Genomic DNA, 25820 nt, shown 5'->3' with positions numbered 1-25820 from the left:
TGACTTAAGAACAGATCCTGCTCCCTTTTTAATGAGAAAGATATGCATACAAGATATAAAGAAAAAGTTACCTATTATCAATGATAGTCTTTAAAGGTTAAAATAATTGGTTGGAATAATAGATTTCTGACTTTCATTCGATATTTTAAATTATTTTTTTGTGTAAACTAGAAATCTTTCTGTGGCAGATACCATGATAGAAAATGTTAATGATGCTACAAAAAGTTATTTACATATTTGAAGCTTAGGGATATAAATAAGATTAATGTTAAAGCAGAAACTGCAGTCAATTTTCAGTGTTTTTCAGCAGATGTTAACTGAGCATCTATTTTGGGAAAAGACTTTTTTTTTATTCAATGTAGTCTTTTTGGTTTATTTTTTAATTCTCATGCAATAAACCTGATTTATTCTTGGCATACAACTCTATGATCTAAATATATCTATAAAATTCATTTAACAACTACCACAATGAATGTTTAGAACAGTTCCGTCTCCCCTCAAATTTCCCTTGTGCCTTTATAATTATACTATGATTAAATCTTGGATTCATACACTTGTCCCATCCCTTACTCACAAAAACCACTGATCTATTCTCCATTACTGCAGTTTGTCTTTTTGGTAATTTTATAAAATAATAATGTGATGTTTATAAAATTAGAATATATAGTATGTAATGTTTTGAGACTTACCTATGAGATTTATCCATGTTGTTATATATATCTATACATATCTATAGTTTGTTGTATAATATACATATCTATAGTTTGTTGTTTTTTTGCTTAATAGTATTCCATTGTATGAATGAACCACAGTTTATCCATTTACTTGTGGAGGACAGGTAGGTTATTCCAGGTTTTGGCAGTTAGGAATAGAGCTTTTATAAACATTCACGTACAGGTTTTTGTGTGAACCTAAGCTTTCATTTCTCTAGGGTAAATGTCCAGGAGTGGGGTTGCTGGATTGTATGGTAAGTGTATATTTAAACTTTACGAATAACTGTCAAAATGTCTTTCTGAGTGACTATACTATTTTTCAGTCCAAGCAGCAAAGTCTGAGAGTTCCTTTTGCTGTGTGTCCTCATAAACACCTGACGTACTCTATTTTTAAAATTTTGTCACTAATAGATATGTGGTAGTATCACATTGTGATTTTAGTTAGCGTCTCCCTAACGATGTTGAACATTTTTCAGGTGCTTATTTTGCCATTTGTATATTACTGTTCAGTGAAGTATCTTTTCAAATCTTATAGTCATTTTCTTAATTGAGTTGTATTCTTCATGCTGGATTTTGAAAATTCTTTATACACTTTGAATGTAAGTTCTTCTGATTTATGATTTGTAAGGATTTTCTCCCAGTCTGTAGCTTGTCCTTTTATTCTCTTAGAAAAAAGCCTTTTCTTTTTTTCTGTAGAGGAAACTATATTTAATTTTGATGAAGTTACTATTTCTTAAATTTATTTTTAATGAATTATGGTTTTGGTGTCATATCTAAGAACTCTGCCTAGCTCTAGTTTATGAAGATTTTCTCCTATGACTTCTTCTGAAAGTTATATAATTTTAAATTTTATATTGAAGATTATGATACATTTTGAGTTTTTTTTTTTTAATAAGGTGTGAGATTTAGGTTGAGGTCCCTTGTTTTTCATAGAGATACTTGAATGTTCCAGAACCATTTTTTGAAAACACTGTTCTTTCTTCATTGAAATGCTTCTGCAGCTTTGTCAGAAATCAATTGGCTGTATATATGTGGGTCTATTTCTGGGCTCTCTATTCTGTTCAGTTTATTTTTGTGTCTCTCCCACTGCCAATAGCCCTTTTTCTTGTTTCTTGTAGCTTTATACCAAGTCATTAAAATAGGGTACTGTGATTCCTTCAACTTTATTTTTCTTTTTCAGAATTGTTTGTTATTATAGCTCCTTTGCCTTTCCGTATAAAATTTAGAATCAACCATTATTTTCTTTAGAAAAAATAGACCAACTTGGGGAGAAGGTAAATCTTATTTTTTCCCATCTATGAACACAAAATGTCTCTCCTTTTACTTAGGTCTTTGATTTCTTTCATCAATTAATATTTTTCAATTTTCAGCATTCAGAACTTGCACATACTTTGTTAGATTTATACCTATTTACTTTTTGTGTTATTGTTAATTTAAAAAATTGTTTTGTTATTGTCTATCACTAGTTTGGCTCCGATGATAAAGCGTCTGCCTACAACTCAGGAGACCCGGGTTCAATCTCTGGGTTGGGAAGATCCCCTGGAGAAGGAAATGGCAACCCACTCCAGTGTTCTTGCCTAGAGCTGCCCCCAGATGGAGGAGCCTGGTGGGCTACAGTCCATGGGGTCGCAAAGAGCTGGACACGACTGAGTGACTTCACTCTCTCACTCATCACTCGTTTACGGAAACATAATTGATTTTTGTTTTGACTTTATATCTTGTGATGTTGACAGTATATGTCTTTGACACCTCTTGTCAGATTTATCTCTAAGAATTCATATTTTATACTGTTGTTAAATATTATTACTTTATTAAACTTTAATTTCAATTGTTTCATTAATAATATATAGAAATAAGATTGAGTTTTGTATGTTAACCTTATATTTTGTTGTTCAGTCGCTCAGTTGTATCTGACTCTTTGTGACCCCCATGGACTGCAACACACCTCGCCTTCCTGTCCCTCACCATCTCCCCAAAGTTTGCCCAAGTTCTTGTCCATTGCATTGGTACAGCCTTACATCTTACAACCTTTCTGATCTCACCTGTCAAGAATAGCAGAGTTTCTGTATATTTCTCTAGGTTTTCTACCTAGATCTTATCTGCAAAAAAAGCATTTTTTCCTTTCCAATTTGGTTTTTTCTTTTTTGTGTTATTGAGTGAGCTAGAACATTGAGTACAGTGTTGAGTAGAAGTGATGAGAGGAGATATCCTTGTCTTTTTCCTGATGTTAGGAGGAAAGCATTCAGTCTTTCATCATTAAGTACTTTGTTAGATATGGGTTTTGGGTAGATGCTGTTTATCAGGTTGAGGATGTATTTTTCTATTCCTAGCTTGCTGCAAGTTTTATCATGGATAAAATGGATGTTGAATTTTTTCAGATGCTTTTTCTGTATCAATTGATATGATTATGTGTTTTTAATGTGAATTTTAAGTGATTATCAAATATTGAGCCAGTTTTCATTCCCACAGTAAATACTTTGTTATGTTGTACTTTTCTTTTGCTATATTGCTGGATACTCTTTGCCAATATTTTTTGAGGGGTCTTTCAGTTTGTTTATTTTCTTCTCTACATGAAGGATATTATCCTGTAGTTTACTCTGTTTTTGTTCAGTCTTTGTTTTTTTGATAGTTCCGGCTTTAGAAAATGAGTTTATAAATTATTCTTTTCTCTTTTGTAGAAGATACTGTGGAGAATTAATATTACTCTTTCATAAATATTTGATAATGAAACTATCTGGGCCTAGAGATTTTGCGGGATAAGGGAGGTGAATTTAACTATGAATTCAGTTTCCTTAATCTCTGTAGGACAATTCAGATTATCTATTTCATATTGGGTAATTTTGGTAGTTAGTTGTTTCCAATGAATTATCAGTATTATGAATTAATGAATTATTCAGTATTCTTGCCTTGATAACCCCATGAACAGTATGAAAAGGCAAAAAGATAAGGCACTGAAAGATGAACTGCCCAGGTTAGTAGGTACCCAATATGCTACTGGAGATCAGTGGAGAAATAATTCCAGAAAGAATGAAGAGACAGAACCAAAGCAAAAACAGCACCCAGTTCTGGATGTGACTGGTGATGGAGGCAAAGTTCTATGCTGCAAAGAGCAATATTGCATAGGAACCTGGATTGTTAGGTTCATGAATCAAGGCAAATTGGAAGTAGTCAAACAAGAGATGGAAAGAGTGAACATTGACATTTTAGGAATCAGAGAACTAAAATAGACTGGAATGGGTGAATTCAACTCAGATGACCTACTACTGTGGACAGATGATCTACTACTGTGGGCAAGAATCGCTTAGAAGAAATGGACTAGCCATCATAGTCAACAAAAGAGTCCAAAATGCAGTACTTGGATGCAATCTCAAAAACGACAGAATGATTTCTGTTTATTTCCAAGGCAAACCATTCAATATCATGGTAAACCAAGTCTATGCCCTGACCAGTACTGCTGAAGAAGCTGAAATTGAACGGTTCTATGAAGACCTACAAGACCTTTTAGAACTAACACCCAAAAAAGATGTCCCTTTCATCATAGGGGACTTGAATGCAAAATAGGAAGTCAAGAAATACCTGGAGCAACAGTCAAATTTGACCTTGGAGTACAAAATGAAGGAGGGCAAAGGCTAATAGAATTTTGCCAAAAGAACGCACAGGTCATAGCAAACAACCTCTTCCGACAACACAAGAGAAGACTCTACATGGACATCACCAGATGGTCAACACTGAAATCAGATTGTTTATATCCTTTGCAGCCAAAGATGGCGAAGCTCTATCCTGTCAGTTAAAACAAGACCAGGAGCTGACTGTGGCTCAGATCATGAACTTCTTATTGCCAAATTCAGAATTAAATTGAAGAAAGTAGGGAAAACCACTAGACCGTTCAGGTATAACCTAAATCAAAACTCTTATGTAAATTATACAGTAGAAGTGAGAAATAGATTTAAGGGACTAGATCTGATAGGCAGAATGCCTGTAGAACTATGGACAGAGGTTCCTGACACTGTACAGGAGACAGGGATCAAGACCATCCCCAAGAAAAAGAAATGCAAAAAACCAAAATGTCTGTCTGAAGGAGGCCTTACAAATAGCTGTGAAAAGAAGACAAGTGAAAAGCAAAGGAGAAAAGGACAGATATACCCATTTGTATGCAGAGTTCCAAAGAATAGTAAGGAGAGATAAGAAAGCCTTCCTCAGTGATCAGGGAGAGAAATAGAGGAAAACATTAGAATAGGAAAGAAAGACTAGAGATCTCTTCAAGAAAATTAGAGATACCAAGGGAACATTTCATGTTGAGCTCAATAAAGAACAGTAATGATATATAGCTAACAGAAGCGAAGATATTAAGAAGAGGTGGCAAAAATATACAGAACTGTACAAAAAAGATCTTCACAACCCAGATAATCAGGATGCTCTGATCACTCACCTAGAGCCAGACATCCTGGAATGTGAAGTCAAGTGGGCCTTAGGAAGCATCAAGGAACAAAGCTAGTGGAGGTGATGGAATTCCAGTTGAGCTTTTTCAAATCTTAAAAGGTAATGCTGTGAAAGTGGTGCACTCAGTGTGTCAACAAATTTGGAAAATGATGCAGTGGCTACAGGACTGGAAAAGATCAGTTTTCATTCCAATCCCTAAGAAAGGTAATGCCAAAGAATGCTCAGACTACTGAACAATTGCACTCATCTCACACACTAGTAAACTAATGCTCAAAATTCTCCAAGCCAGGCTTCAACAGAATGTGAACTGTGAACTTCCAGATTTTCAGGCTCATTTTACAAAAGGCAGAAGAAACAGAGATCAAATTGCCAACATCCACTGGCTCATAGAAAAATAAGAGAGTTCCAGAAAAACATCTATTTCTGCTTTATTGACTATGCCTAAGCCTTTGACTGTGTGGATCACAACAAACTTTGGAAAATTCTGAAAGATGGAAATCCCAGGCCACCTGATCTGCCTCTTGAGAAATCTATATGTAGGTCAGGAACCAACAGTTAGAGCTGAAATAGAACGACAGACTGGTCCCAAATAGGAAAAGAAATATGTCAAGGCTGTATATTGTCACCCTACTTATTTAACTTCTATGCAGAGTACATCACGAGAAATGCGGGTCTGGAAGAAGCACAAGCTGGAGTCAAAATTGCCAGGAGAAATATCAATAACCTCAGATATGCAGATGATACCACCCTTATGGCAGAAAGTGAAGAAGAACTAAACAGCCTCTTGATGAAAGTAAAAGAGGAGAGTGAAAAAGTTGGCTTAAAACTCAGCATTCAGAAAACTAAGATCATGGCATCTAGTCCCATCACTTTATGGCAAATAATAGATGGGGGAAATTGGAAGCAGTGGCAGACTATTTTTTGGGGTTCCAAAATCACTACAGATGGTGACTGCACTCATGAAATTAAAAGATGCTTACTCCTTGGAAGGAAAGTTATGACCAACCTAGACAGCATATCAAAAAGCAGAAACATTACTTTTCCAACACAGGTCTGTCTAGTCAAGGCTATGGTTTTTCCAGTAGTCATGTATGAATGTGAGATTGGGACTATAAAGAAAGCTGAGCACCGAAGAATTGATGCTTTTGAACTGTGGTGTTAGAGAAGAATCTTGAGAGTCCCTTGGACTGCAAGGAGATCCAGCCAGTCTATCCTAAAGGAAATCAGTCCTGAATATTCATTGGAAGGACTGGTGTTGAAGATGAAGCTCCAGTACTTTGGCCACCTAATGTGAAGAGCTGACTCATTTAAAAAGACCCTGATGCTGAAAAAGATTGAAATGGGAGGAGAAGGAGAGGACAGAGGATGAGATAGTTGGATGGCATCACTGACTCATTGGAGATATGTTTGAGTAAACTCCAGGAGTTGATGATGGACCGGGAGGCCTGGCATGCTACAGTCCATGGGGTTGCAAAGAGTCAGACACAACTGAGTGACTGAAATGAACTGAATTAATTATCTAAATTGTTGAAAATATAGGCATAGAATGTTCATAGTATTCCTTTATTATCCTTTTAGTGTCTGTTGGTTCTGTAATGATATTCCCCTTTCAATCCTGATAATGGCAATTTGTGTCTCTTCTCTCTCTCTTTCTTTTAGTTTTGCTAAAGTTTTATCAATTTTATTGATCTTTTGAACCAGCTTTTGATTTCCATTATTTTCCTCTTTTATTTGCTATTTTCAAAGTCATTTATTTTTGGTCTTATTTTTATTTTTTCCTTCTTCTTGCTTTGACTTTATTTTCCCTTCTTTTATAAGATATTTTTTATGGGAGAAACTTAAGTTATTGATTGGAAATCCTTTTTTAATCTCATCTGTGCTTTTATTGTTATAAATTTCCCCTTAGTTTCTGCATTAGTTATATCCCATGACTTTTATGTTATATTTTTTCATCAGTTCAAACTGTTTTCTAATTTTCTTTGAGATCCCATTCGGCAACCTAGTTTAAGTGGCTAGTATAATCATGAAGAGACTGAAATATTAGCATTTTGAGGAAATTTTAAAACTTCATCCTGTGGAAAAGTATTTCTTCCTCTGGATTGAAAACTGTAAAGCTGCCACTAGTATAGCTGTGTAATATTTTTAAATAATTTTGTTTAAACATTTTGTTCTACTGTGTTGACATCTTAACCTTGGGCTTATTTAATATAAATAAAAGAAAGCTATTGTGAATGAGTTTACTTTACATTTATGTGGAGTGTTGTGTATGAGAATATAAAATAATTGAGCAGTATTATGCTTTTTAATAAATCACTGAATGATTATATTACATTGTTCTGAGTGAGCTAAGAGAGTTAAGACTGCTTGTATTATTACAAAAGTGTCATTTAGGCACTGGGGTGAATAAGGGCTAATAAATTATATTAAGACCTACTTATTTAGATTTGCATAAAGAAGATATTATTTTTCTACAAAGGCATTAAGTTTCATTTTCTTGAATTTGCACATAAGGATATTTTTACACAGATTTTGAAGGAGTCCACTTAATGTTTTATAACTTGATTCGTGTTCAAATCACACACATATCATATTCTAACTATATTTTGGTTATCTTTTAAAAAAAAGCTGTGTTTCTGAATTATAATAATAATTTACATATTGAACAGTTATTTCCCATTTGTTCTCTTTTTCAAAAAGAAAATTAATGGTTTATTGAAATAAAAATCTTCAGTTGTGAAACTTCAGAAATGAAAATACTACAGTTTTAATTAGATGACACAGATTTTACTGTAATATATACCATTTTTTTGGTGTGTATACACACACACATACCACAATTTTTTATCTGTTCACTTATTGATGGACACTTGATAGTCAAGATATGGAAGTAACCTGATGAACACTTAGGTTACTTCCATATCTTGGCTATAGTAAATATGCTGCTATGAAGTTGGGATGCATGTATCTTTTTGAATTAGTGTTCTTATATCCAGGAATGGAATTACTGGATCATCTAGTAGTTTTATTTTCAGTTTTTTGAGAAACCTCCACCCTTTTTTTTGTGGTAACTGCATCAATATACATTTTTAGCAGCATTGCTCGGAAGGTTCCCTTTAATCTACGTCTTTGCTAACTTGTATTATTTATGAACTTTTTGATGATGGTCATTCTGACAGATGAGAAGTAGAACTTTATTGTGGTTTTGATTTGCATTTGTCTGATGATTAGCAACATTGAGCATCTTTTCATGTGTCTGTTGGCCATGGGTGTATCTTCTTTGGAAAAACATCTATTGAGGTCTGTGAGAGTTGGCTATAAAGAAGGCTGCATGCTGAAGAACTGCTGCTCTCAAAATGTGGTGCTGGAGATCTTGAGAGTCCCTTGTACTGCAAGGAGATTAAACCCGTCAATCCTAAAGGAAATTGATCCTGAATATTCATTGGAAGAACTGATGCTGAAGCTGAAGCTCCAATACTTTGGCCACCTGATGCAAAGAACTGACTCATTGGAAAAGACCCTGATGCTGGGAAAGATTGAAGGCAGGAGGAGGAGGGAACAAGAGAGGATGAGATGGTTGAATGGCATCACTGATGCGATGGACATGAACTTGGGCAGACTTCAGGAGATAGTGAAGGACAGAGTAGTCTGGTGTGCTGTAGTCCATGCGATTGCAGAGTCAGACATGACCTAGTGACTGATCAACAACAGTGTTGTGTAAGGAAGGGAGAAAGCATTATCGTCAGTAAACTAGTCCCAAAGTGACATAGAAAACTGTGGTGTATCACATATGACTGAGCTTACTCTAGCTGTGTTTGTTGAGTAGCACAGGCCCGGCATTCAGCCCTTTGGGCCTAGGGTGCACTGGGATGACTGCATGGTTTATATGCTAAACCTTCACGTTTCATTTACTACATCAACCAAGGTTTTCACTGCCCACCTCATTGCTCCATTTCTGCCCCCACACATTATAAAAATCATAGTCACTTGCTGGCAATGAATGCCTCCTTGTCCTGTTCAAACTTCCTTAAAACTTGTCAGATGCTGAGATGTCTCACCTACTCTTCTAACAGATGGGAACCTCACAATATCAACTTCCATGTGCCCAGAAATGAGGCAATAGTTGGGATACTCTCTCTGGCTCTGCACAACTAATTGTGATTGCCGTCACTTGAACTTTCTTTTACAAAGTAATATTTTGAAGTTAATTTTTAATTTTAGAAGCAATATAACAATGTTAGACAAAGCGTAGAAAACTGGAAAGTACATTTACAAACTTCAGCTGAGTGGCCGCCTAAGAGGAGAATGTGATCAAGGACTATGAGGGAGCTCCAGCTCTGTTTTTCTTCTGAAGCTGAGTGGTATTATCAGATGTTTTATTCCATTTTATATGCTTTAATATTTTATGATACATTGAAAAATCAATTATAAATTATACTTCCCTAATAATGCTGTGCCCTTTTTTTCATACCCTTTTAATTCACTATTTCTGTTGCAAAATCTTAGCTTATTTACCTTTGTTCTCCTTGTAAAGCTAGAGGCTTCAACACATAACATAGGAAAGTATATTTACCTAGGAGGTTCATTTGTTGATAATGCTTTTATCATTTATACTGCTCCATTAGAATAAAGTTTAATATTTAATAATCCACTACAAAAACTTTTCACTAAAAAATAATTATATATCTGTGTTGCACTAGGATATGCTCTTCAGCTTTAAAATTCTATGCTTTTATTTTTTGTTGTTGTTGTTATTCAGGTTTTTATTACATTATTTGTTATTTCAATAATTTAATCTTTGCTCTGCCCCGTGGCTTATTCATAAAATCATATAACATTTTATTTTGGTTTCAAGAAGAAAATTGCTACAAAGATAAAATTCTATGCTTTTAAAATGACCCTCACTGGAGTTTGTAAAGGTGACATTGGTCATATTTTTCAACACAAGAGGGCGCCAAATTTCCTCTTGCAACAAAACTTAAAATTCTTTCGATCAAAGAATCTCATATACTGGGGTAGAATGTGGAATGGTACATCTTTAATTTTTTGACATATTAAAAACAAGAGAATGTGTGCTTTGTGAGAAAGAGTTTGCAGATCATGGTAAGGCTTTCTTTTGTTGCCATCAGGCAGGAATCTGTTAGTGCTTTAACATAGCTGCTTTTCAGAAGTATTGTATATTTGTTAGAGGGAATAAAGCAGCTACTCTGGGGTAATGCTTGGGATAAATTATTTTGAAGGAGCTATAGATAATCCACCTATTCTGTCTGTGAGTTTCAGGTGGCATGTACAGTTTTCTGGAAATGGGTATGACCCCGTAAATCAGGATAAAATCAGTGGCGAGTGTTGTGCTTCCCTGGTTGTTCATATTGTAAAGAGTCTGTCTGCAATGTGGGAGGCCCAGATTTGATCCCTGGGTCAGGAAGATCCCCTGGAGAAGAAAATGGCAACCCCCTCCAGTATTCTTGCCTGGAAAATCTCATGGACAGAGGAGCCTGGTGGACTACAGCGAAGGGGTCACAGAGTTGTATATGACTGAAGTGACTTAGCACGTCTGGAGTAGGGTACTGGCAGAGAGGCATTAAATGATGCAAGCCAGTAAATCACAATGAACCAGTCATACTTCGATGTTTAATAGTTTTGTTACCTTGGTTCAGTAAGCCATCTGCTCCCATGCTTGAATAAAAGAGTACTGGGAACAAAGCCACACAAGCCAGTGCTCCTTTTTACTAATTGTAGTCTTTTTGTCCAGTCTAACATATAAAGATATTTTTACAGTGTGTGTGTATCTTAAATTATTTCTAGTCATTAGACCTTCCCTCTCCTTTTTTTCTCCAGTCATGCTGCTGCTACTGCTAAGTCGCTTCAGTCGTGTCCAACTCTGTGTGACCCCAGAGACGGCAGCCCACCAGGCTCTCCCATCCCTGGGATTCTCCAGGCAAGAGCACTGGAGTGGGTTGCCATTTCCTTCTCCAATGCATGAAAGTGAAAGGTCACTCAGTCGTGTCCGACTCCTAGCAACCCCATGGACTGCAGCCTACCAGGCTCCTCCATCCATGGGATTTTCCAGGCAAGAGTACTGGAGTGGGGTGCCATTGCCTTCTCCGTTCTCCAGTCATAAGAATTGATTATCTATTTTGATTTTCTAATCACGACAAATGAACAACTTTTATAAAGCAGCAACATAATCCTGTACGGAAAATACCAAGCAGGTATTTTAAGGAAATTAAGATGCTAGCTCCCTCTGTCTACTGTGCTGGTATGTTATAAATTACCATATATTTAGTTGCTTACTACAATACAAGTATATTACAGTTTCGGAGATCAGAAGTTTGAAATGCATCTCACTGGGCTAAAATCAAGGTTTGTCAGGGATGCATTCCATTCCAGAGGTCTTGGGGACAGTTCACATTCCTGCCTTTTATTCTTGCCACATTCTGGGTCTAGACTCTGTCTGCTTTAGTTGGCTCATGGCCACCTTCCAACTACAACTCCAGTGATGGCTAGTCAAGTCTTTCTTATACGTTCTCTCTCTGGTTCTGACTCTTCTGTCTTTCTTCTTCCTATTTAACAGCCCTTGTGTTTACATTGGGCCCAGCCCACTTAATCCAATATAATTTCCTTATTTTAAGGTCAGCTAATTATCAATTGTGCCGAAGAAATGATGCTTTTGAACTGTGGTGTTGGAAAAGACTCTTGAGAGTCCCTTGGACTGTAAGGAGATCCAACCAGTCCATTCTAAAGGAGATCAGTCCTGGGTGTTCTTTGGAAGGACTGATGCTAAAGCTGAAACTCTAATACTTTGGCCACGTCATGTGAAGAGTTGACTCATTGGAAAAGACTCTGATGCTGAGAGGGATTTGAGGGCAGGAGGAGAAGGGGACGACAGATGATGAGATGGCTGGATGTCATCACCGACTCGATGGACATGAGTTTGAGTGAACTCCGAGAGTTGGTGATAGACAGGGAGGCCTGGCGCCCTCCAGTTCATGGGGTCGCAAAGAGTCAGACACGACTGAGTGACTGAACTGAACTGAACTGAATTAGCAATTCCTTCTGTAGTCTTTCCCTTGCCATTTAAATGTAACATATTCCCGGTTTCCAGGATTAAGATGTGGGCATTTTTGGAGGAGGAGGGATTGTTTTGCCTATCAGAGATGGTTTAACTGGAACTTATGGGTCAGGCCAACCTTGGGAGAACTTTTTCCCTGGAATTTCTACATTATTTACTTCTATAGTTTTTCTTGGAGTTCTGAAAATGAATATTTGTTCTGAAGTCATAATAATTCTGTATTATATATTAGCATAATAATTTGACAGAAATGATTAGACTAGTTGACCAGGGTCTTTCCTAAATACAACTCTTTAGTGTCCAACTCTTTGTGACCCCATGGACTGTCACCCACCAGGTTCCTCTGTCCATGGGGATTTTCCAGGCAAGAATACTGGAGGGGATTGCCATTTCCTTCTCAGGGGATCTTCTTGACCCAGGATCGAACACAATACTCTTGCATTGGCAGGCAGATTCTTTACCTGCTGAGCCATCTGGGAAACCCCTTCCTAAGTAGAGTAAAGGGCAGTTAGATTTCCCAGGTGGCCCTCATGGTAAAGAATCTGCCTGCCAATTCAGTAGATGCAAGAGACGACACAGATTTGATCCCTGGGTCGGAAGATCCTCTGGAGGAGGCAGCAACAACCAACTCCAGTATTATTGCCTGGACAATTCCATAGACAGAGAAAACTGGCAGACTACAGTCCATGGGGTTGCAGAGAGTTGGACATGACTGAGCATTATTTGGAAAGACCTGAGTAGGGAGCGTGATCAGAAAAGGTACGAGGTAGAAGGCATTGTTTGAAAAGGGTTAGTGAGCTCAGGTGGAGAAGGCAATGGCATCCCACTCCAGTACTCTTACCTGGAGAATATCAGGGACTGGGGAGCCTGGTGGGCTGCCGTCTATGGGGTCGCACAGAGTCGGACACAACTGAAGTGACTTAGCAGCAGGAGCAGCAGCAGCAGTGAGCTCAGGAGAGAGAAAACAACTTGAGGGCAAAGGGCTGCTTGGGTAGAAAATGTTACACTGAAGATGATATTGACCCCCTAACAATGTTGCCTGGAGCCCGGACTCTGAATAAAGGAACATTGAACAAGAAACCACATCTTCTTGGTGCATAAATAACTTCCAAGTAGCACAAGGCTATACCGAGATCTATTAGGGCTCATTTCATTTTATAGAAATAACAGTCCCAGACCACAAGCGTATTAATGTTAAAAATGACAGCTTTCATTTATAGTGCCCATGTCAGTTTTTGTGCCTAATAATGAACTGTGTACCCTAAAAGCCCAGTTTTCCTAATGTTTCTTTTTTAAGTCAACTAAGTGCTATATGTGGAGAAGGGAATGGCAACCCACTCCAGTATTCTTGCCTAGAGAATCCTGTGGGCAGAGGAGCCTGGTGGGCTGCCGTCCATGGGGTTGCACAGAGTCAGACACTATTGAGGTGCCTTAGCATGTATGTATGCATTGGAGAAAGAAATGGCAACTCACTCCAGTATTCTTGCTTGGAGAATCCCAGGGACAGAGGAGCCTGGTGGGGTGCCGTCTGTGGGGTATCACAGGGTCAGACACGACTAAGTGACCTAGCAGCAGCAGAGCGAGTGCTATATGAGGGATTCCCTGATGTCTCGGACTGTGAAGAATCCACCTGCAATGCAGGAGACCTGGGTCGATTCCTGGGTTGGGAAGATTCCCTGTAGGAGAAAATGGCAACTCACTCTGGTATTCCTTCCTGGAGAATCCCATAGCCAAAAGAGCCTGGTGGGCTACAGTCCATGGGGTCGCAAAAAGTTGGACGTGAGTGAGCAACTAACACTTTCTTTAAGTGCTGTATGAAAGAAAGACACTCTTAATTTTTTTCTCATGTAAATTAAATGATAAATAGATTCCATAATAGATGCTAAAGGAAATAAATGCTGAATATTGATTGAATATTGAATATCTGTCATTGGAAGGACTGATGCTGAAGCTGAAGCTCCAATACTTTGGCCACCTGATGTGAAGAGCTGACTCATTGGAAAAGGCCCTGATGCTGGGAAAGATTGAGGGCAGGAGGAGAAGGGGGTGAAGAGGATGAGATGGTTGGATGGCATCAATGGACATGAGTTTGAGCAAACTCTCTGGGAGATGGTTAAGGACAGGAAAACCTAGCATGCTGCAGTCCATGGGGTCCCAGAATCATACACAACTGAGCGACTGAACAACTCCAATAACAAGATACCTCAGACTTACTGAGTTTGACAACGAAGAGTAAGTTCTCTTTCGGTGAACTCATTAGTTACATAGGTTATGTATAGGTTACATCATTATGCTAACTATTGGAGCTACACCTTTGAGTTAGCTTAAAGAAAGAATTTAGCTTAAAATTAGTTTAAAGAAACTAATCAATTGTTTGGAAAAGAGTGTATGTTATGATAAAGAGTTTCTGTCTCCTCAGAAGTGAATTGCTGAATTCTGCTCTTCCAGCAGGCTTGGGAACTTATTTAGAGAAGAAATGGAGATTTTAATCCCTCTGGGTTGGTTTTCTCTACACCTTAAAGAATTATGTATCCAAAAAAAAAAAAAAGAATTACGTAGTGCCATGGTTCTCAAGTGCTCATTTGTGTGTCAAATGCTTCAGAACCACCCGGGGAGCTTTGGACAGTTCCACTAGAGATTCTAGTGCCATAAGTCTGGGACGGGCCCCAGATAATTTTTGAAAGTTCCCTAGTTAATTCCAATATTTGGTAACTCTTAGATGCATATGCCAAAGTGAACTGGAATTAAAGCTTAGATCATTCTCTCCTTGATGTTACTATAATACATCTTTCAAAAGTCAAAAGATCAATATTGATGAAAGAATACTAGTAAATGGTATGTCACATTTGAAGGATTGACTTCAAAGGTAGTAGTCGTCATTTAGTCGCTAAGTCGTATCTGACTCTTCATGGACTGCAGCACGCCAGGCTTCCCTGTCCTTCACTAGCTCCTGGAGTTTGTTCAAATTCATATTTCCAAATTTCCAAAACATGAATTTCCAAATTCATGTTTTCCAAATTTGCTAGCATATTGATTCAGTGATGCCATCCAACCATCTCATTCTCCTTTGCCCTCTTCTCCCCCTGCCCTCAATCTTTCCCGGCATCAAGATCTTTTCCAAAGAGTTGGCTCTTTGCATCAGGTGACCAAAGTATTGGAGCTTCAGGTTCAACATCAGTTCTTTCAGTGAACATTCGGGGTTGATTTCCTTTAGGATTAACTGGTTTGATCTCCTTGCTGTTCAAGGGACTCTCAAGAGTCTTCTCCAGAACCATAGTTGGAAAGCATCAATTCTTTGGCACTCAACCTTCTTTATGGTCCAGCTCTCACATCCTTACCTGACTGGAAAAACCATAGGTTTCACTATATGGACCTTTATTCGGAAAAGTGATGTCTCTGCTTTTTAATACACTATCTAGGTTTGTCACAGCTTTTCTTCCAAGGAGGAAGTGTCTTTTAATTTCGTGGCCCTAGTCACTGTCTGCAGTGATTTTGGATCCCAAGAAAATAAAATCCACCACTGTTTCAGTTTTCCCCATCTCTTTGCCATGAAGTGCTGGGACCAGATGCTATAATCTTAGTTTTCTGAATGTTGAGTTTTAAGCCAGGTTTTTCATTCTCCTCTTTCACTTTCATCAAGAGACTCTTTAGTTCCTCTTCACTTTCTGCCATTAGAGTGGTATCATCTACATATCTGAGATTGTTAATATTTCTCCCAGCAGTCTTGATTCCGGCTTATGCTTCATCCAGCCCAGCATGTTGCATGATGTACTCTGCATATAAGCTAAACAAACAGGGTGACAGTATACAACCTTGATGTTCTCCTTTCCCAGTTTTGAGCTCGTCTGTTGTTCCTCGTCCACTGCTCCTCACTGTAGCTTCTTGACCTGCATACAGGTTTCTCAGGAGGCATGTAAGGTGGTCTGATATTCCTGTCTTTTAGCCTTTTCCACAGTTTGTTGTGATCCACACAGTCAAAGGCTTTAGTGTAATCAAGCAGAAGTAGAGGTTTTTCTGGAATTGGAATTCCCATGCTTTCTTTATTATCCAGCAGATGTTGGTAATTTGATCTCTGGTTCCTCTGCTTTTTCTGAATCCAGTTTGAACATCTGGAATTTTTCCATTCACATACTATTGAAGCTGGCTTGAAGGATTTGGAGCATTACTTTGCTAGCATGTGAAATGAGTGCAGTTGTACGGTAGTTTGAACATTCTTTGGCATTGCCTTTCTTTGGGATTGGAATGAAAACCGACGTTTTGCAGTCCTGTGGCTACTGCTGAGTTTTCCAAATTTGCTAGCATATTGAGTACAGCACTTTAACAGCACCATCTTTAGGATTTGAAATAGCTCAACTGGAATTGCATCACATCCTCTCACTTTGTTCATGGTAATGTAGTCTTACTTTCGAGTCAAAGAATGATATTAATGATAATAGTAAACAACAGTAGCAACAAAACAATACACTAGCTATGTGCCAAGTCCTGCTCCAGGCCCTTAAAGTGTACTGTACTAATCACTTAATTTTCATGGCAACTGTTGAGGTAGTTTCCTTAATATTGCTGTTTTATAAATGAATGGTACATACCTTGTCCAAGATCAGTCAGTTAGTAGGTGTGGGAGCTAGGATACAAAACCAAGCCTTCAGCCTTAAGAAGCTGTGTTCCATCTAATGTATTTCATTTTTTTCATGATTCTATTTTGCTATGAAATGCATATATGTGATAGGAAATAGAAGAGTAAGTTGTTTAAAACCGTGGACTTACAAGCAGTCTCTGTATGGTACTGGCTGAATAATCACTTAGGTGAAATACTTACCTTCTTTGGGCCTTGGTTTCCTCATCTAAAATAATAATAATAATAGTAAATGGATTTGAAAATATATCCCTAGGACTTCCCTAGTGGTACAGTGGTTGAGTCTTCCAATGCAAGGGGTGCAAGTTGGATTCCTGATCAGGGAACTAAAATCCTGCATGCCATGTGGTTCAGTCAAAAAGAAAAAAGCATGTAAATAAATTCCTTGTAACATGTTGCAAGATTAAGAAATGTTTGCAAAATGTTGGACATATGCATTTTACGTAATAAACACCCAGAAATTAGATGTTGTTATCATTATATCATTGTATTGTAAGTTTTGAGGCATTAAATGGTCAAGAAGCTTAAAAAATGAAAAAAAAATATGGCAAACGTGACTGTCTAGAATATATTGGCAGGTTAGATTTTAGCAAATATAGGGTTACATGGATAATTTAGCGGGGCTTCCCTGGTGGCTCAGAGGTTAAAGCATCTGCCTGCAATGCGGGAGACCTGAGTTCAATCCCTGGGTCAGGAAGATCCCCTGGAGAAGGCAATGGCAACCCACTCCAGTACTCTTGCTTGGAGAATCCCAAGGACGGAAGAGCCTGGTGGGCTGCAGTCCACAGGGTCGCAAAGAGTCAGGCACGACTGAACGAACAAAGATTCTCAGTTGAGACAAAAGTCCTTAGTGATATGCAGAGATAGTCTTGATGGGCGAATTTATTTTTTTATTTTTTCTAATTGAGTTTTTTTTTTTTTTAACTTTATTTTACTTTACAATACTGTATTAGTTTTGCCATACATTGACATGAATCCACCACGGGTGTACATGCGTTCCCAAACATGAACCCCCCTCCCACCTTCCTCCCCATAACATCTCTCTGGGTCATCCCCGTGCACCAGCCCCAAGCATGCTGTATCCTGCATCGGACATAGACTGGCGATTCGATTCTTACATGATAGTATACATGTTTCAATGCCATTCTCCCTAATCATCCCACCCTCTCCCTCTCCCTCTGAGTCCAAAAGTCTGCTCTACGCATCTATGTCTCTTTTGCTGTCGCGCAAAATTTAAAGCTTCAGTAATTTTTAATATTCTTGTGGTTTGGATAGTCTTCCTAGGTGATGTGTCATGAAGTCTAAGACCGCAGATTCAAGCATCAAGGGCACTGGTGGTCCATCCTAGGGACTCTGTTGTGGGAGAGCACCAACAGGCCCTAGAAGAATTCAACAAGGTTGCACTACCGCAAGATTTTGGTGACAAATGGTGAGAACACAAAAGGAGTAGAGGACATAACTGAGGACTATATAGCCTTTGACTGGTTCTTAGTGATAAGTTGAGTAAGTCTTCTTGATCCTGAGCAGTAAGGAGGAAGGAAACCCACCAGGGCTTGACATCTTACTTACAAGTAGTTGTTTTTCTATAACTAAGGAGTTGTGCAGAACATCATCTCTCCAGTACCTATGGAAAGACTTACTGTCCTTATGAGTTTCCTTTGCTTCCACCCTTGTACCTTCGTAATTTTACTTCTTGCTCTTGTTACTCCCAGGGTGGTTTATTAAAGCAGTATATAATATACCTCTCGTTTGGACTTTGCAGTAGCCTTCCAGCTATCCTTTCTTAGTTTTCCGTATGTATTACTATGTCTGCAGCTCCATTTGTTTCTTTTACTATTATGTTCCCAAACCTCTTTGACTATAATTGCCTACTGAATAATTAATATCTAGGTTGCCAATCCATTCCTTTGCTTGTATCCCAAAGTTTCTATACATGTGTACTATGTTTCAGTCAAGTTGGACTGTTTATTGTACCCCTAACACTTTTCACTCTTAGCTGTTTCTTGCGGTTTTACTCCTGAACCTAAGGCATTCTTTTAAAATGATGATCACTTCTTAAGGTACAATTAAGAGAACAGTTGTTTTCTTGGAGTCTTCCATACTTTTTCAGGAAGAAATTATTACTCCTTTGTGCTGTGCTTAGTCACTCACTTGTGTCCGACTCTTTGTGACCCTATGGACTGCAGCCCGCCAGGCTCCTTTGTCCATGGGGATTCTCCAGGCAAGAACACTGGAATGGGTTGCCATGCCCACCTCCAGGGGATCTTCCCAACCCAGAGATTGAACCCAGGTCTTCCACATTGTGAGCAGATTCTTTACCAACTGAGCCACCAGGGAAGCCCAAGAATACTGGAGTGGGCAGCCTATCCCTTCTCTAGGGGATCTTCCTGACCTAGGAATCGAACCAGTGTCTCCTGCATTTCAGGCAGTTTCTTTACCAGCTGGAGCTACGAGGGAGCTCTCCAAATTTGTCTCACTTCCTCTGCTCTATTACATCTTCCTAAAAGTGGGATTGAAGCAGACATCTTTGAATCTTCTTGGATAACATTGACATAGTGCTTTATATACAGGCACTCAATAAATAATAAATGAATAGATTAATGTAGGAGACATTTAGTAAAGTTTTGTGAAAAAGCAGTGTATACTGAAACTTTATATCATTTTGAATAATTTCATGAATTCAGCCAAAAAGTACATAATTTGTGTTAGAGCGACTTTTTAAAGTTTTGAGACTTATGAGCTTTTTCATATAGGAAGTGGGAAATCCCCATATTTTTAAATGTAGAATGTTCATGAAATATTGATATCAATTATCTGTACAGTAGCTTATTATATAATATAAAAGATCTTTTCTTACAGTTTGATCCTATATTCCAAGTTCTAAACTAAATACATATTACTGAATTATATCAGAGAAAACAAAAACTCTGTCTGCTAAATTATGCTTATGGCTGTTTTTCTTGTCTTTTAAAAATACATGGACAAGTATTTCAAGCACGTAAATATTATTTTAGGTAAACTAGGGAAGAATTTACTTTGTCTTTAATATATTTAAATGTTAAATAAATATTAAACAATCATTAAGACTATTGGATTAGTTATCTTTCACTATAATGTTGCCTAAGATTTCACTATAATCTTTCACTATAAAACTTACTGGCTTAAAAAAAATCTAATTTATTTGTTCTCCATCCTGTTGGTCAGTATGTTGAGCTAGGACCAGCTGGTCAGTTCTGCTGGGTTTTTCTACATCATCAGGCACTCACTTGGGCCTGAAAGGTCCAAGATGTCCACACTCACACATGAGGAGGGTGATGCTGGTCTCAGTTTGTTCTCTTTCTCTATGTAGTGTTTTATCGTTAAGGATCTTCTCGTGCCAGCATTGTCTTCTAAGATAGCTAGTATGGAAGCTGAAGACTGCTTGAAGCCTAGGCTTGGAGTCAAAAGACATCATTTCTACTACATACTGTTGCTCAGAGCAGATTATAAATTTAGAGCAGGTTTATGGGTGGAGAAATGGATTTTTACTTTTGATGAGAGGAACAGCGAAGTCACATTGAGAAAGAACATGCACACAGACATGGGAGGATTTGTTAGGCCCATCTTTGCAGACAATATTACAAGTTTTATGAACTTCAGAGTGCTATAGGTTAATCCTCAGTTGTCTTTTGTTTTCTCTGAAAAAGTCCATGGAAAACTGGTTGTTTCCAAAGTTTTTTGCTCTGTGATGACTATACTGCCTTTGGCTTAAATAGATTTTGCTGGGGAGATTTAAAAATAAGACCTCTGTTCTGCCTACCCCCATCCCCTCATGCCCTGCAAAGAATCTTGTTCAATTCATCTGGAGTGGGCCTAGTCATTAGCATTTTTAAAAAGCTTTCTGTATTGTTCTAATAATGTGCAGCCAGGGTTTTTAACCATTATACTAGACAGTGTTCTCTTTGTACTCCTGATTATCTGAATTTTAAAAAGTAGGCAGTGCCTATGTTATATCAGAAATTACATGATTGACAGAGCAGTTTGTTGCCTTACTGATTTTCAAATTATCCCTCTAATTTAAAGCAAAATGAAGTACTAAAAATCAGAATTAAAACAGCCAGTGCAAATAATTTTTAAAGGGAACCATAAATAAAAGACATTCAAAAATTAAAATAATGAGAAAGTAGTAATAATTACTATTGAGAAGAATAATAGTTATAAGTGACACAGCGGGCCAAACTTTGCCTACGGGCCCTTGTATGCACTCTCCACTAATAACTGATAAGGGAATCACGTTCACGCCTCTGAGAAGAGACTTTAGACCAATGGGTATAGGGTGATATGCACCAAAATTCTTTGAAGGAAAATGGATTGTGTTGGTGGCTGAAAGAAATGAGTCCAGCAATTCTGCTGAAGAGTGCAGAGTCACAGAATGTTAGAACCGAAAAGGCCCACGGAAATAATCTGGTTTACAACTCTGTCTGTTTTTTTTTCACCATCATTAGAGTTGAGACTCACTGTGCTAAATAATCGCCTTGCATTCCGAATGAATGCTCTGAACCATTTCAGAAAACCTGTTTTTCTGCTTGGCCTGTAGTTGAGGGGAGGTAGCATAGCACACTGGAGAGAGAAGCCCCAACAGGGCAAAATTTGAATCCTGGCCCCACTGATGGTGTAGCTCTGTAGTCTTGGCTGGTTACTTCACCTGAGCCTTGGTTTCCTCTATGTGTTTAGTGCCTCATCCACAAAAAGTAAGATTTATGTGAATATATGTGACTGACATCTCTTCCTCTCCATTTGCCATTCAATTAGTAAAGAATTTTTTCCTTTTAACTAAAGATTAATAGCTTGGTCACTGGCTTTCAAAGTCATGGTCTTAACTGGCTGGGCTTTCTGGATAACAGTTACCCTTTCTTATTTTACCTTACTTCTGAGAATATATTTGTTTAAGATATTAATTTTAAATGCTGTCTAATAATGTTAAATGAAAACAAAAACAGGCTATACATGTATGTTTATAGATAACTTAACTCATCTCACCTGCTAGTAAAGTAATGCTCAAAATTCTCCAAGCCAGACTTCAGCAGTACGTGAACCATGAACTTCCAGATGTTCAAGCTGGTTTTAGAAAAGGCAGAGGAACCAGAGATCAAATTGCCAACATCCGCTGGATCATGGAAAAAGCAAGAGAGTTCCAGAAAAACATCTGTTTCTGCTTTATTGACTATGCCAAAGCCTTTTACTGTGTGGATCACAATCATCTGTGGAAAATTCTGAAAGAGATGGGAGTACCAGACCACCTGACCTGCCTCTTGAGAAACCTGTATGCAGGTCAGGAAGCAACAGTTAGAACTGGACCTGGAACAACAGACTGGTTCCAAATAGAAGGAGTACATCAAGACTGTATATTGTCACCCTGCTTATTTAACTTCTATGCAGAGTACATCATGAGAAACGTTGGGCTGGAAGAAGCACAAGCCGGAATCAAGATTGCCAGAAGAAATATCAATAACCTCAGATATGCAGATGACACCACCCTTATGGCAGAAAGTGAAGAGGAACTAAAAAGCCTCTTGATGAAAGTGAAAGAGGAGAGTGAAAAAGTTGGCTTAAAGCTCAACATTCAGAAAACAAAGATCATGGCATCTGGTCCCATCACTTCATGGGAAGTAGATGTGGAAACAGAGTCAGAGTTTATTTTTTTGGGCTCCAAAATCACTGCAGATGGTGATTGCAGCCATGAAATGAAAAGACGCTTACTCCTTGGAAGGAAAGTTGTGACCAACCTAGATAGCATATTGAAAAGCAGAGACATTACTTTTCCAACACAGGTCCATCTAGTCAAGGCTATGGTTTTTCCAGAAGTCATGTATGGATGTGAGAGTTGGACTGTGAAGAAAGCTAAGTGCTGAAGAATTGATGCTTTTGAACTGTGGTGTTGGAGAAGACTCTTGAGAGTCCCTTGGACTGCAAGGAGATCCAACCAGTCCATTCTGAAGGAGATCAGCCCTGGGATTTCTTTGAAAGGAATGATGCTAAAGCTGAAACTCCAGTACTTTGGCCACCTCATGCAAAGAGTTGACTCATTGGAAAAGACTCTGATGCTGGGAGGGATTAAGAGCAGGAGGAGAAGGGGACGACAGAGGATGAGATGGCTGGATGTCATCACTGACTCGATGGACGTGAGTCTGAGTGAACTCTGGGAGTTGGTGTTAGACAGGGAGGCCTGGTGAGCTGTGATTCATGGGGTCGCAAAGAGTCGGACACGAGTGACTGAACTGAGCTGAACTGAATTGCCACCATGAAAAAAAAGGAAAGAAAACATACCAAAATTTTACAGAGATTTCCTTTTTCTTCCAAATACCTAGAATAAATGTGATTTATTTTCATAGTGATGTTGAATCCACCTGCAATTCTAAAGTTTTCTAAGCCAACCAACTGCAGTGTTGACTTCTTACTCCTTTTCCTGAGTTTTCTATCTAAATTTATAATGCAAGCATGCTAAGTCACTTCAGTCATATCCAACTCTTTGGAACCCCATGGATTACAGCCTGCCATGCTCCTCTATCTCTGGAATTCTCCAAGGAAGAATACTGGAGTTCATTGCCATGCCCTCCTCAAGGGGATCTTCCCAACCTAGGGATGGAACTCACATCTCTTACATCTCCTGCTTTGGCAGATGGGTTCTTTACCACCAGTGCCACCTGGAAGTCACCAAATTTATAGTATTTTATAAACACTGTCAAAGTTAGAAACTTGGAAGTCTATTTTCTCTATTACCCATGTTATTACATTTTTACACAATTGGTTATTAAATTTGATTTTTTGTACTTTTAAACTGTATCTTTTCTTCTACTCCCACTTTTCAAGGCTCTTGTTCAAACCCTTATTATCTTATTCATTGTTGTTGTTTTGTCACTAAGTCATATCTGAATCATTTGCAACCCCATGAACTATAGTCATCCTCTGTCCATGGGATTTCCCAGGCAAGAATACTGACGTGAGTCACCATTTCCTTCTCCAATCTTATTCTTGTTTTACATCTAAAACATACCTGGTCACCATAGTCTTTTACTTAAAAATCTGTGAATCTCCACTTATGAAGGATAATGGCTAAACCCTAGCAGAACACTTGTTGTTCAGTCACTCAGTCATGTCCAACTTTTTGCAACTCCATGGACTGCAACACATCAGGCTTCCCTGTCCTTCACCATCTCCCGGAGCTTGCTCAAACTCATGTCCGTTGACTTGGTGATGCCATCCAACCATCTCATCCTCTGTCACCCACTTCTCCTGCCTTCAATCTTTCCTAGCATCAGGGTCTTCTACAAAGAGTCAGCTCTTTGCATAAGGTGGCCAAAGTATTGGAGCTTCATCCTCAGTCCTTCCAATGAATATTTAGGACTGATTTCCTTTAGGGTTGACTGGTTTGATCTCCTTGCAATCCAAGGGACTCTCAAGAGTCTTCTCCAACACCACAGTTCAAAAGCATCGACTTGCTCCTGTCCAAAACATCTATTGACTTCAGTCCGTGATTCATTAAATAATACAAACACTTAACTTCATCGAAAGGTCCTTGAAACTAGTCCTGACCAAAATGTCTCTGGAGACATTTGGTCCATGATGTCTTAAATAATATAAACACTTAACTTCATTAAAATTGTATTTATGAAAAACAAATTGTATTTGTTATTTTTATTGTGCTTCATGATGAATTTTCGATTTTATATTTATTCTTGTTCTTCCCCATCATGAAGTTTGGCAAATTGCTCTTAAGTTGTTGAACAATTACTCTCAAGTATACTGTGCAAGACAGCAAAAGAGACACAGATGTGTAGAACAGTCTTTTGGACTCTGTGGGAGAGGGCGAGGGTGGGATGATTTGGGAGAATGGCCTTGAAACATGTATATTATCATATGTGAAACGAATCACCAGTCCAGGTTCAGTGCATGATACAGGATGCTTGGGGCTGTTGCAATGGGATGACCCAGAGGGAGAGGATGGGGAGGGAGGAGGGAGTGGTGTTCAGGATAGGGAACACGTACGTGTGTACCTGTGGCTGATTCATGGTAAAAAAACCACTACGATATTGTAAAGTAATTAGCCTCTAATTAAAATTAAATAAATTTATATTAAAAAAATACAACAGTGAAAAAAATTTTTAATGTATTTTATTGACATAAAAAAGTATACTGTATATCAACTTGATTATTGGCTTTATGTTCATTAAATCTCTTAACAATTTCATTGTTACAGATTTGACTTTGTCAGTATTATCATGAAGTTGCTAGCTATAGTTGAATGTGACCAGCAAGAACCTGAGCGATTATTTATTACTTTACTGTTGTCTGTTAATACTTAAGTAAATCTCCAAGTTCAAGGATGATGCTCGGCCATCAGCTTGTAAAAGCTGGTTTGCCTTTCACTGCGTTGTTCATCCTATGATTACTGTTGGGTACAAATGTATAAAGATTCCAAGTTTCTGATGGAAATCTCAGAGCTTATGGTTTTGTTTGCCTCTGCCAAACCTTCCTTGGATATACAATGTCTCAACATAATCCACTAAGTCATCTAAATTTTCCTGTTTTCTCCATAATATACTCAAAAATTTAATTTATGTCTTGTACAAATGGGAGCCCAAACAACATGGATTCACACTTACAGGTATAACTTTCCATTGTCATATACTCAGCTTCTTAGACCCAAAGAAACTGTTTGATTACAGTGATTGTGAAAAGTGAAGCAAACATTCTTTTGCTTGTGTGTTGGATAGAAATAGTTGAATTACATTCATGTTTATAATCTCAGAATTCCATCGTGCATAATGAATGATTAACATTGAGATTTCTTTTCCACATAAATGCACATACTTTGCCACATACATGGATAGATAGATCAGGCAGTCTGTGTCTTCTCACCTGCATATTGTTACCATATAAATTATCTGATATAAGATAATATAGGACTGCATCGTGCATAGTAAAT

General features: G+C 38.1%; 1 protein-coding gene across 2 annotated transcripts in view; it reads left to right on the top strand.

The window, feature by feature from the left end:
• RNF180 (ring finger protein 180) overlaps positions 1-25820 on the top strand; it is a 281289-nt gene that overhangs the window by 68873 nt on the left and 186596 nt on the right. Inside the window, exon 5 of one of the 2 annotated variants that reach the window (XM_018065777.1) lies at positions 932-967. The exons of the other annotated variant lie outside the window; for it this stretch is intronic. Within the exon in view, the coding sequence (XP_017921266.1) occupies positions 932-967 (36 nt within the window). The remainder of the gene's footprint in view (positions 1-931; positions 968-25820) is intronic. 2 annotated transcript variants of the gene reach the window in all.

This window comes from Capra hircus, chromosome 20 (genome assembly GCF_001704415.2).
Source record: "Capra hircus breed San Clemente chromosome 20, ASM170441v1, whole genome shotgun sequence".
Classification (NCBI taxonomy): domain Eukaryota; kingdom Metazoa; phylum Chordata; class Mammalia; order Artiodactyla; family Bovidae; genus Capra; species Capra hircus.
Note: the sequence above shows the minus strand (reverse complement) of the source record. Positions and strands in the feature narration are given on the sequence as shown.